The 12,393-nt window shown below is 42.5% G+C and overlaps 1 protein-coding gene across 6 annotated transcripts in view; it reads right to left on the bottom strand.

Moving 5' to 3' along the window:
• The window catches only part of TENM2 (teneurin transmembrane protein 2), a gene marked incomplete at its 5' end in the record, with an annotated part of 543,931 nt that overhangs the window by 177,766 nt on the left and 353,772 nt on the right, over positions 1-12,393 (bottom strand). For all 6 annotated transcript variants that reach the window (XM_082489861.1, XM_082489862.1, XM_082489863.1 and 3 more), the window contains one exon: positions 9,116-9,350. In XM_082489861.1, coding sequence (XP_082345987.1) covers positions 9,116-9,350 — 235 coding nt within the window. The remainder of the gene's footprint in view (positions 1-9,115; positions 9,351-12,393) is intronic.

Genomic DNA, 12,393 nt, shown 5'->3' with positions numbered 1-12,393 from the left:
ACCAAGAGAACAGTAATAGCTCAATTTAATGGTTCTAGGACATTAAAAAAATATCTTTAAGCTGTGGTAAAATTACATCTGTCTATAATTTTACTGTACATTTATTCTTTGCAGAAAAAACAATGAACTATAGAATGTAACATGCTGGCTTTCATTGGGGGGGGAAAAATAAAAGACTTCTGTAGTCTTCTAAGTCCTCCAAACAAGTAGCCACGAGTCATTTTATGTCAGTGAAACCCCAAAGTGGCTGCCAAATTCAGACAGTGACATTTTATGGCAGTTTTCTAACTTCCATACAAAAAGAAACCAAGGTTGAAGAAACCTACAAGCTGTTTTTATGCCTTTTATGCTAAAATGAACTCTGAGCGTTAGCCTGGTGCAAGCTTTGGTTACCTGCGTCAGGGTCTCTCAGCCTTTCCCGAAATGAGATTTAATTGCATGTTCTTGCTCTCAGGTTCTCGCAGAGCAGCAGAGGATTATCAGCCAGGTGTACGCAGCCGGGGGCCCTCGGATCTGGCAACACTGCACGGACATTTCTACCCTTTTTAGTGCCTAAAACACAGGGACTTAGGTATTCCCCAAATGCTCTGAAGTTAGCAATAACGGCTGAAAATGTTAACTCTATGCCTTTAAATTGTATAGCTACAAGAAACTGTCTCAATCACATAAAATCTACAGATTAAACTCTGTAAGATAGATTTTTCAGTGGAGAGCTATTTAAACTCACGCTTACATAAACGCACCGGCCATTTCCCACAAGCGTGCCTACGGGCACCCTCACACCAGCGCCTGCTCCCGCCAGCCGACAGCCCTCACGACGACACGCTATTTCAGTGCTTTTCAGACTGCTGCAAGTAATCGATTTGCAACTAACTTTGCGTGGTGCAGGACCTAAGGACACTCTATGAGGCACGGAAACAGTAATTCCGAACGAACACATCGATACCAACGGGACGCTTCTATCCACTGTAACGCAACTCTAAACCTCGCAGCAGCCGCCCAGCTTCCAGCGCAACTCTAATTCCGGCTTCCCGGCTCTTGAAAGGTTCTCGATTCCTTAAAGGCTGGGTTCTTCACATCCCCAGGCAAAGTCTTCTAAAAAAATGCAGAGTGTTAAGCCGAGTGTCAGGGATGTTGCCTGAAGTACCAGACTAGCTTGTCACTGCCATCTCCGCGCTCTTAACAAAGGCGCAGTTGGACAGACAAAAGCACAGTAATTGAAAGCTGCTTGACAGGGAGGTAGGATGTTGTACAAAAAGGCAGGTGCCAGCCTTTGGGCACCCTGATCTGTCATATTATTAAACAAAACCAAACAGGCGCTGTTCACAAAGGCACAATTGAAAACAGAGTAGGTAAAACATCTGTATTGTACCGCAGCTGCAGCTTAGCTCCGTACCAGATACCTTTTTACAGGACAACCTGCTTTTCATCTGGAAGATGCTAATTGAGATACTGTTGGATAAGCTTTTCTAACCTTCTCGCTCACTCTAATCCCCACGGCAAGCTGCCCCCCGGAGCGCTCTCACCCTCGCTGCTGTGTTCCAGGCCTGGCTCTGGCAGGTCCCAGAGGCACAGCCGCGGCTCCTCTGCTCCGGAAGCTGCTGAGTTGTGACAAAGAGCTGCGTGAGAGGCTGGAGAAAGGCAAGGTGAAAAAAATGGAGAGAGGAAGGACTGCTGAGATGGGGGTCAGTAGCAGCTCAAGAATTTGAGAGGGAGAACACCAACAACATGGGAAGGCATAAAATGGGGTAACATGGGAAGGCATAAAATGGGGTAACCCGGGAAGGCTTGCGAGGATGCACTGGATCGAGCGGCTGGTGGTGACGGAGCTGGTGGCACAGGGCAGCTCAGCGACCCCGGGGAGCTACAGGGGCCACCCGTTACCTTCCTGACTGGTGCCGCTGTGGCCAAGCGAGATCCCGGGTGCCCTGCAACAGGCGGTGAGCACGCTCCCTCAGCCTGTCAGCTGAAATCCCAGTTAGCTTCCCTGCGAGTTAGGCAGTAAATAATTGCTTTGCCCTTTAAATTTATGCATATCTTTCTTCCACTATTATTTATTCTCCAGGAATGCAGCAATGAAACTGCTAGTTAACACCTAGTAAAGAGTAACAGGAACTGCTACAGACATAAACACAAAAAATCGGTTACTTTGCATATGTACTTATATATGCTCTAAATGAGAGCAAGATCAATAATGCAGATACAGGAGGATTTAGGCAGCTCTGAATCAGCTTAAACCACAGGACCTTTCCCTTCTCAAGTGGAAAAACTTGTATCTTGGCTGCTGTAAAGTTCTGATTAGTATGTTGCATAGTGCAGTGAAAGTGATGAAATCCAATAATGTCTACATTTGTTATTCAGGTAATGATGATAATCACAACAGTGTTTTGGATTTTTATAGGTCCGCTCATTTTTAGCTTTTTACGTCAATTAATGAATATAATCTCAAAACACTTCTATTTTAAAAGGCATACATGTAACCTCTTCACTACCTCTTGATTCAACCACTCGCTTAATAAGAAAAAAAAAGTACTAACAAAAGTGCTATTTCAAGTCTATAAATGATAGAGTATAAATAATAATAGAATAATAGACTCAAATCTCTAAAATAGTTTTATCAGTTTACATGTAAACTTAAAAAATAGAAACCTAAATCACATCATTTGAGATTAATTTTTTTTTAAATAAAGAGTAACACCCTAAATATACCTGCCTCTTCCCGTACAGTCGCTACCGCTGCCTGTTCACTCTGCGCAACCCAAAACTTAAAAATGCAAACCAACAAGAATGTGAAAACATGCAATTATCTGCAATCTGTAAAAACTTCGTTGAGCTTATGTGTATGTGAGTGGGAGTACATCTAGATTGATTCTCTGAACCATCATTATGTACCCTGCTTTCGCAGTGTTTTCCTTCACCCTTTTTTCTCTCCTATCAGAGTCTACAGTTGTTATGAAAACAATACTACAGTAGCCTGCTAAAAATGACCTTTCTACAATGTTCTTGGAATTTCTCCAAGCACATGTCCCAAATGTGCGTGAAGTCCTTGGGGTGCTTTTCCCTGTGCTTTACTCAATTCTTGAAAATGCTTTTGATTTTTAGATAGGTCCAGAATCTATCTATGCAGATCCCATTTATTTGGAAAGTCCACACACCCTTCCTGCAACCTTCCCATGAAGGTACAAGAGAATAAAGAAGTCAGTTCTTGCCCAAGTCCTCAAACTCAGAGGACTAAACTGCTGTAGCATATGTGCCTGTAGCCGTATAGTTTAAGTAAGTGGTAAGAGAAAGCCACATAAGACAAAGCAAAATTGGAGTGAAGAGTTATTTCACTGTTCCAAGTAGTTGTTTGTTATGCCGAATATATCCTAGAAATTTGCATTAACAAAAGGAAAAGAAATTTTGTTTCACTATTCTGTTCCAGAACATTTTGCATCATGTATAAAGATATCAAAATATTGAGACATCATTGAAAATAGGCAGACAATTGTGGAGAATGGCTGTAACTTGGAACTTCTACACATTCAGAAACTTCGAGTTTACATATTCAGTTTAGAAGTTCTGCAGCTGATCTAGACAGCCTAACATGGGACAGCATCTGAATGCACTATTAACAAGATTTAGATATTTATAGAATCACAGAATCATAGAACAGTTAGAGTTGGTAGGGACCTTAAAGATCATCTCGTTCCAACCCCCCTGCCCTGGGCAGGGGCACCTCCCACCAGCCCGGGTTGCTCCAAGCCCCGTCCAACCTGGCCTTGAACACCTCCAAGGATGGGGCAGCCACAGCTTCTCCGGGCGACCTGGCCCAGGGGCTCACCACCCTCAGAATGAAAAATTTCTTCCTAATATCTCATCTAAATCTCCCCTCTTCCAGTTTAAAACCATTCCTCCTCGTCCTATCGCTACACGCCCTTCTAAAAAGTCGTTCCAGTTTAAAACTGTTACTTTAATGTTAGAGTAAAAATTTCAAAAACTAACTTAAAACTGTTATTTAACTTCTTTCTTAAAAAACAAAACAAAACAAAACAAACAAAATTACCCTCGCCCCCCCAAGCACTAAATCCCACTCTTCATGTACTCTGTTCCTGGCTTTTTTGACTGTGTACTGCACTCATTCCTTCACTGCCTGGAAGGCTGCAGCTACAAAAAATGCTGTGTGCAGATGTTTCCCTGCTCTGATGCCCTATGTTTTCGAGTTCACGCAGTGCATTGGTACAGACTGGGATACTGTTGCGGCCAGGTGGAGGGGAGCAAACACACCGATACGATGTATGTTAGCGTCAATCTCCGCTAAGCTCCGTTTATTGTTAACACTCGGGTTACATATATAGTCATTCATATCTTGTACACGCGATCACGCATTGTTTGATTGGCTGTCTCGCTTTGTGCATGCGGCGAGCACGCAGGGTTATTTCACCCATGATTGGTTAACATTAGCATATTGTTTAGTCTTGCTCAAGCATTATTTTTCTTGTGGACACCTGCTCTTGTTTTACTCTTTCTGCCAACTTTCCTGTTATCTAGTCTCAAGGTTAAGGCGTTCTTCACAATTTGCTATACACACGGTCTATTTTCCAAGGACTGGCTCCCACAGGATACAGCTCACATTGCTAATCCATGCACTAATCTCCCATTTCTGCCCTAGCTTGCTCTCCTCGGGCTCACCCAGACTGACTGTGTTGGAACCGGACTGGCAAAGTAAGAAATATAGCTTAAATCCCAGGAGCAGGCAAATATTTTGAAGAGCAACTTGGGGGTTCTTTCAAGGCTAATTTTCAGATTGCTCAGTCTTTGAACTGAACTTTGCTTAAATGACCCCAGATGTGGACCACTGCTCTTATACTACACCCCACAAGAGCTAAAGAAACCAATTTTGTAATCACCAGAAGAGTGACCATCATCCTTTCCCCCGAAATATAGGAGAGACGTTAGTATGTTACAGTCTTCCTTGAAGCCTAGCAACAGATCCTTGTGAGCAAACTCAAAGGAATTATAGACATACATGCAAAATTATCTTTACAACTGAAAGATTTGGACTGAAAATATTTCAAGTTACGAGACTAATTATGACACTAAAGAATAAGACTAATTCCCATTTAATTTTGTCTTTTTTTTCCTCCTGGATTAAGTATTATTAATTATAATGGTACCAAATAAATTAATATCAATATAAAGCACCAGAACAGGCGTTAGTACGTTAGGCAATCTCAGTCAGACATCCATCCATGAAAGCTCTTCTGTATCCTCACTTATGAGTCATTCTGTTTTTCACCGGCACCTGCAGATGGCCCTGTGTGAGGTTCCCGTACCAGAGAGGACTCTCACAGCGCAAAGAGGGATGCAAACCTTCCTTTCCTTGGAAAGCCACGCTTTTCTCCCTGTGCCCTCAAAGCATTTCAAGCTTTAAAGCAGAGCGCTGCCTTTCCAGCTGTCTGGAAGTAATGAGACCCACACTGGGATGTTCAAAGGTAGTATTTTCATCATTCATCCTCTTCGAAAGCAATGATTAAAGAAGCAATAAAGGAACACCTCTTAACTGGAAAACGTAGAAACCAGCACTTTGGAAAGGAGGAGGAGGAGATGGTTTGAAATAGACTGCAAGAGGACAATAAAAGTTAAAGAGCATTAAACAGCAGCTCCGAGCCTAAAGGTAAAGCAGCTAAGTACTACAGAAACGAACCATAAAAACAGCACCATAAAAATGCTACAGCGATGCATTAGATATTTCAACCTTTCCATTACGGACCCTTATTTCAAAGAAAACAGAACAATTACGTAGCCAGCCTGGGGGCCGGCTGCAGCCATAAAGAAGCCGCAGATGAGGGAAGATACAGTCCATATTATTTTGCCTCGAAGCAGAAATAAGCGCGCTACAATCAAGCACACATAATTGGAAGTGTTGAAGGCCAGGCTGGACGGGGCTTGGAGCAACCAGGTCTAGTGGGAGGTGGCCCTGCCCATGGCAGGGGGTTGGAACGAGGTGATCTTTAAGGTCCCTTCCAACCCAAACCATTCCATCATTCTAAAAAAAGCATCATTAGGAACTCTGTATAAGCATTTTGCAATCTTGTAATTCCACTGAAAGCAACAAGCTACTGCAATACAGCTAAGCCTAATCATGTAAAAAATCCAGAACCACAAAGGGTACACGGAGACATGGGAAAGAGTTGCCCGAAGAGGGTCTGTGAAAACACGTGCAAGCAGTAAAAGCCTACTGTACGTCACAAAGAAAATAAAACAAATGTGATTAACCCCCTCCCCCATCAATATTGAAACAAGAGGTGGAGAAAGGCTATCTTTGGGAAACGTGCTGTCTCCAAACAGTCTGAATTCAGCCCAAACTGCCTAAGGCAGCAAAGGAAATAAGGGAAGAGAAAAACATTCTTACCAGAAAAAAAAAAAAAAAACATCAACGTGCAGACCCACGTTGTATTACTCAAAGATTTCAGCGCTCGGTTCTGTTAGATAAGGAGACGTCTGGAATCTAAATTGTGATCTGAGTTCTCTAGTGCTGACATGAAGCATTCCCTTCAGACAGCCCCGGTACCGCTTTTTGTTTCATAATCCGTAATGTGACCACTTGCACATTATTTTCAGTCGAGAGCAGAATCTACTGAAGGTAACTGAAAGGTGAAAACAAAAAGTTGTGAAACTCTTTCCTGATAAAGCAGGTGCTGTCAGTGTTGGCTTTGCCTCCTGAGCACACCGTTACTGAGATTAATAAACTGACAACAAGAAAAAAAGTTAGAGAGTAGTGCACTGTGAAGAGGCAGTGTAAGAGGGATCAGTGTTTCACAACAAGCTAAAGCTATAAAGTAAAGGCTGAAGTAAAAATTGACCAAAGAGCTGTCCTTTTTTTTTTGTGACTATTCGTATGAACATAGATGAAATACCAGTTTTAAAAATGAGAATTACAGGCTAATTCTGCAAGTCCCCAATGATTTTGCAGGTATCAGTTTCAGCAAAATTCACTGCAAACCAGAAAAAAAAAATAAATCATCGTCTTCTGAGTTAATATTCTTGTGATGAAACTTGTCATCAAGTCCTGTCAGGTGTGTAATTTCAGAAAGGAAGAAAAATCGATCCTGAAGCAACTCTGGAATAGCTTTAGAACACAGCAATCCTGTCAGGATGTTTTCTAATATCTTAATGCTTGCCTATGACAAACTATCTATGGAAAAGCTCCAATTAACTGCCCGCTACCTTGAAACCTCCAAAAATAACAGTATTCACAAAGCAACCTTTTGTCATCAACATGAATACATACGTATTCCCAGGGCTTTTATGATTAAAAAAATAAAAGGTGAAGAACGAAAGTTAGTAACGCAACTGACAGTCTCCACTGGCAGGGAATAGGCACGAAATCCGACATCAAAACAAAACCAGTCAGGCAAATGCCCACTTCTGTTTCTCAGGGATGCCAGTATTATGAAAATCCCAAGGACTTCCCTCCATATTAAGTGTTTGGTAAATGGGGACAATCTTAAACCATCGGAAATGACATACTTCAGGTCCTGCTGTACCCAAGAACAATTTCATATGAAACCAGATAGACAAGGAACAGTAGGAGGTCATTCCACGCTAGAATTAAGTCTGCTATAACTTCCGGGCAATGAACCACACAGCAGCAAACAACTGGCCTGGGCTGAATAGGACCAACATTTTTATCTTGTAGCTCTTAGCAATAAATACCAAACCCAGGGTGCCAAAATTAAGTTCTAAATAGTAGCAACGCTCTCACAGAAGCAGCAGTTAAGAGCCAAGCTTCGCTCTTAATTTTACTTTTTTTTTTTGGCCAAAGTTAGTTCCAAACCTTCAGCAAGTGAGAATCCATTTCCTTTCTTTTTTTGGACATCTCGGGCTTCAGATAACTTGCATTTGCTCCGCCCGCCCGCCCCCCTTCTTCATGGCACCCATGTTAGCATTTCAGCAAAGTAGGGCAATGCGACTGAAGCCCCCTGTGACCGTTCCAAAACGGCACTGGAGCACAGACTGGGCACGGATTCCCTGCTCTTCTCAGTCTCATTTGCTCCCCGTGGTGCCACAACCACTGATTAACCGCCGAATAACAACGCCCTGGGTGTTGTAAGCTTCAATCCAGCTATACCAACTCCTCCCAGAGCTCCAGACCAGAAGGCAATCTTTAATCAAAGCCTGGGAGGGACTGGGCTGAGACCGTGCCATACCTAGCTACTCCAGGGGTAATGCACCAGAGCGGCGTGGGATTCCCAGAAGGTTGCAACTCAAACACAACATCTCGGCAGCTCTGGCAACCAAGCAGCTGAAACCACAGCACCAGCCGGTGCTAGAAGCAGTCCAGCTCCTCTACCTGTACGCTGTTTGCAGCTAGCCGGGCAAGCGAGAACAACCAAGCACCTTTTTCGGCACCACAATGGCTAATTTTAAATTCTGGGAGATCAGCTCTGCCAGCTCCGCTATTTAAAGCGCAAGTTAAATATGTTTGACATTTCATACCCCAAATGACAACAAACCAGAATATTTAGAACGCCGGCATGTCAGGCATTTATTTATTTATTTAACTGGCAGCCCTAAGTGCTGCACCTTTTCATTTATATGCAACTGTTTGCCCCACGGGCATCAAGCTGTTAAGACGTACAGAAGAGATTAAAATGAGCTTGCGTGCCGGATGAAATATAAATTAAAATTATAGTACTGTCAGTTTTGAATCTGGGATTGTTTCTCAAGGTCTCCCAAAATGCATAATTTCAAATGAGCCTCTGTTTGTCACTTCAGGAAAGGCAAAATGTATAATTTTTCAGCAACACAGTCGAAATGACTCATAAGTAAGCTGTCCCTGAGCCTGGGAATGAAATATGCTGTACTGATACCATGAGTTCTGTACACAGGGACGGTCCACATGAATAAAAGGCTTGAAAATGGGACAGGCGAACAGAGAGATGTCCATCTGTCTACCTTCCAATGCAAAGCACATCAGAGGCTTGTAGATATTCTGATGTCACTAACTCGCAATGCTGTGTCAGCCAAAACCATCACTGACACAAAGTGAACTCAGCCCCATCTCCTAATGAGCCAAACGGTTTCCTCTGTGCAGCGGCATTTCCCTGGGGTGTCCATCCACACCACCCACCTGGTCTCCAGCGGGACGTTGCTGTTGAGGACCCAGCTGTCCTGGAGCTGCACGGACTCGGGGGTGGTGGCCAGGTCGTTGGGTGCCGGAGCAGGCGCGTGAATCTGGTTCCGGCGATTCGTGAGCGAGTTCCTGTTGAGGGAGTTGGCAGAGGAATGATGATGGGACAGTGAATGGTTGTGAGGAGGAGGGAGAGGCGGCCTCAGCGTTGACTGGCTGTGATGATTTGAAGGGCCTAAAATAGAAAAGAAAAATAAATCACAAATGTGTGTTGACGATACTATTCTCCTTGGCATTTCCAAAGGAACACTGCCTGGAAAAAAAGCCAAACCCCACAAACAGAAAAGTAAGCCTGCGTGCCTCTTGGACCTGCAGACATCAAAACATGGTTAAATCAAATCAGTGGATCATTACAGATCAGAGCGATAAAACAGCGTTCTGAGGTTGCACAGTTGGGATGCTCACAAAGACTATATTTAGATTTAAAAATACTTCTTCATGGGTTCTCCTGGGAGAAAGGCTCCTGTGTGGAGGAGCCAGGACAGTAGCCCAGACTGGCCTTTCTCTACATCCACCCAGAGGAACTTCTTCTTCCCTGTTTCTATCAGTGCCTGTAAGGAGATGAACCTCAATGGATTAAAACCAGCTTTTGTGAATACGGTATTTAGGCTTCCATAAAACGTAATCAGAGATCTCAATCTGCTTTCACTCACTGTTATTTTACCAATCAGCTTCAAAAGAACAATATTTGTGCCGGTGAAAGGAGATTAAACTCCAAATATGAAAAGAGAGCAACAATGCAATGATGGTACCTTTCATGTCCTTCCATGCGATCAGGATTTGGCCTGTATTTTTCTGTTTAGCAAGGCCACAAACACAACCAAGATCTGAAAATCACACTACTCTGTCAGCCTCCTTCACTGAAAAATGACAGATGATGTTTTTTAGAGATAAAGAAGGATACACCTTTCTCATTCTTTGAGTACTGACATGTTTGCAATGATACCGAAAACAAATTTTACTAATCAATAAGGCCAGTGGATTAAAATAAAAAGCGCTTGAGAAGAAAATAGAATAAGCAGGTGTCATTCTAGCATAGTCACTTCTCTAAACATAAATGCAGAACGGTAAATAAGTTTAAGTGCAATTCCATATGTTGCAATAATTTACTTCTATAGAAAATAGCGAAAAAGATTAAAGAAAACAAACACTGTACGTGTATTATGAACTGCATGCTTTAGTCATTGCATCAATTGTAGTGAACAATAATCAGAATAAGTAATATTAGTGAAATTATAACTATAATGATGTATGTTTGTTTTTAGAAATTGAAGCACATTCTGTACTTAATGAATCAAACAATAAAAGAAAACATCACAAGGGGAGAACATTTCAGCTAGACTGATCTATTTTTATATGAAACAATGAAGTACAGAAAAACTGCTGAACCGATCAATTAGCTGTATGTTAATTAAGGCCAATATTTAAAAAATATAACAAGCCCACCCAAAACCCCAACAAACCGGTCAAAGGGGGCTAATCCCAATTGAGAATCAGGCCACACAGCCAGGAACTGAAAGCAGTGCATCATTTCAGGCTTCTGGATGCTAAAGTTCTTATCAAAACACCTTTCATCACCGGGGGATGTTTTAGACTCTCACGTTAAGCCATCCAAGAGAGGAGAAGTAACCATCTTTTTTTTTTTTGTACAGGGAAAACCACACGGTGCTGCAGGTCAAACCCTGGCGACCAGAGGGGCGAGCTGGCACGGTGACCGGTGTCCGCGTCCTGCCTGGTCCTGCGCGGCCCCGGGCCCTGCTCCTCCCCGGGCACTGCTCCACCGGCTGCCCGCCCCAGGGAGACGCCGTGGGAGCGCCTACTCCTAACAGCAATACGACCGGGGAACAGAAGGAGAACAGAGTTTTTGGAGAGAGATGGTTAATGTTCTGAAGTGTTTCTGAGGGGGCTGGGGAAGCACAGGCCAATGAAAAAGGGACAGACAGATTTCCTGGGACTTGTGCAAGGCAAGTAGAAGTTGTCCCAGGACAAGAAACTTGAAGAAGGGAACAATAATAGATTCTGCATCCTTCACATGCTGCTTTAAATCTGCACGGAAATGTCTTTTATCTGTTTTGAATGCCTGCTGCCCGAATGCTCGCCCTACGGTAGTGTCAACTGCTTTAAATACAAAGAACCTTTCGTGAACACATCCTAAATTTTAGGGCCGTCCTACGTGCTGCTCTCCTCACTATCCTTGCCTCGGCCATGTCTTACCTAAGCTTGAAAGAGACTGTTTAGCCCAGCAAAATCTGCATTTAAACCCACCGTTTGGACCTCCTAACCCATAAAAGTCTAATCTACACCAGGTCCTGTGCCATTCCCCAACAGCACGGGGAGTAAGACACAGCAGGAAGAAAATGTGTTTGGACAATATCCACACGCTTGGCAGCTTAAGTGGAATTACTCTCCTAGTCAGTGTTCTGGCTTTAAACAAAGCATGTTTGGATTTCAAGAAGCGGATATTTATGAGTGATAAAATACAAATGCGTACTCTTGTGTTAAAAATTACTTCAGAAGATTCACTTCTCAGCTGACTTTGGATGCAGCTTTTCCTTTCGGAGGATAAATATGGAAAAGTCATACCCACATAAACAAAAAAGTTTTGCTTCGAGAGACACAGTAATGCCCGCTATATAGAGACTCTAAATCTTGCAACCACAAAATCATCGAGGCTGTTCTTAAAAAGGAGCCAACTGCACATCAATAAGAACGAACAGAATTTCTGTAAGATTAAGGAAGCAAGAGCCCAATTCAAGCAACCACAAATTAATTTAATCTGCCTCAAGACTCATTTCCCACACAGTAAATAAAATGTACGGTGCAAAATAATCTGAGCCGAAGTAACTGAACATCCACTGCAGCTGCAAAAGCTCAGAAATCTGGCGTAAGATGAATGTAGTATTTAATGTAGAATAATAAAACAAATACCAATATCAATGTTACATAAATATTATATAGTTTATATTAAAACATATACAAGCATATATATATATATAAAGTACTAACTAGGGAGCATGCACACACACTCATATGTATATATGAGAGAGATAAAAGCTTAATATGCTGCTTCTTCATAAATCTGTTTAAATGAATCAAAAGCAGAAGCTGAACACTATTGAACTTGCCAGGGATATAAAATTGGATTCACATCTGAACATCTGAGCACTTCTTTATGAGCATCTTTGCCTAAATTAAAACTTCAACAGCAGTACCTGCAA

Source organism: Vanellus vanellus (genome assembly GCF_965231255.1).
Source record: "Vanellus vanellus genome assembly, chromosome: 13".
Taxonomy (NCBI): domain Eukaryota; kingdom Metazoa; phylum Chordata; class Aves; order Charadriiformes; family Charadriidae; genus Vanellus; species Vanellus vanellus.
This window is presented reverse-complemented; position numbering and strand designations above follow the sequence as displayed.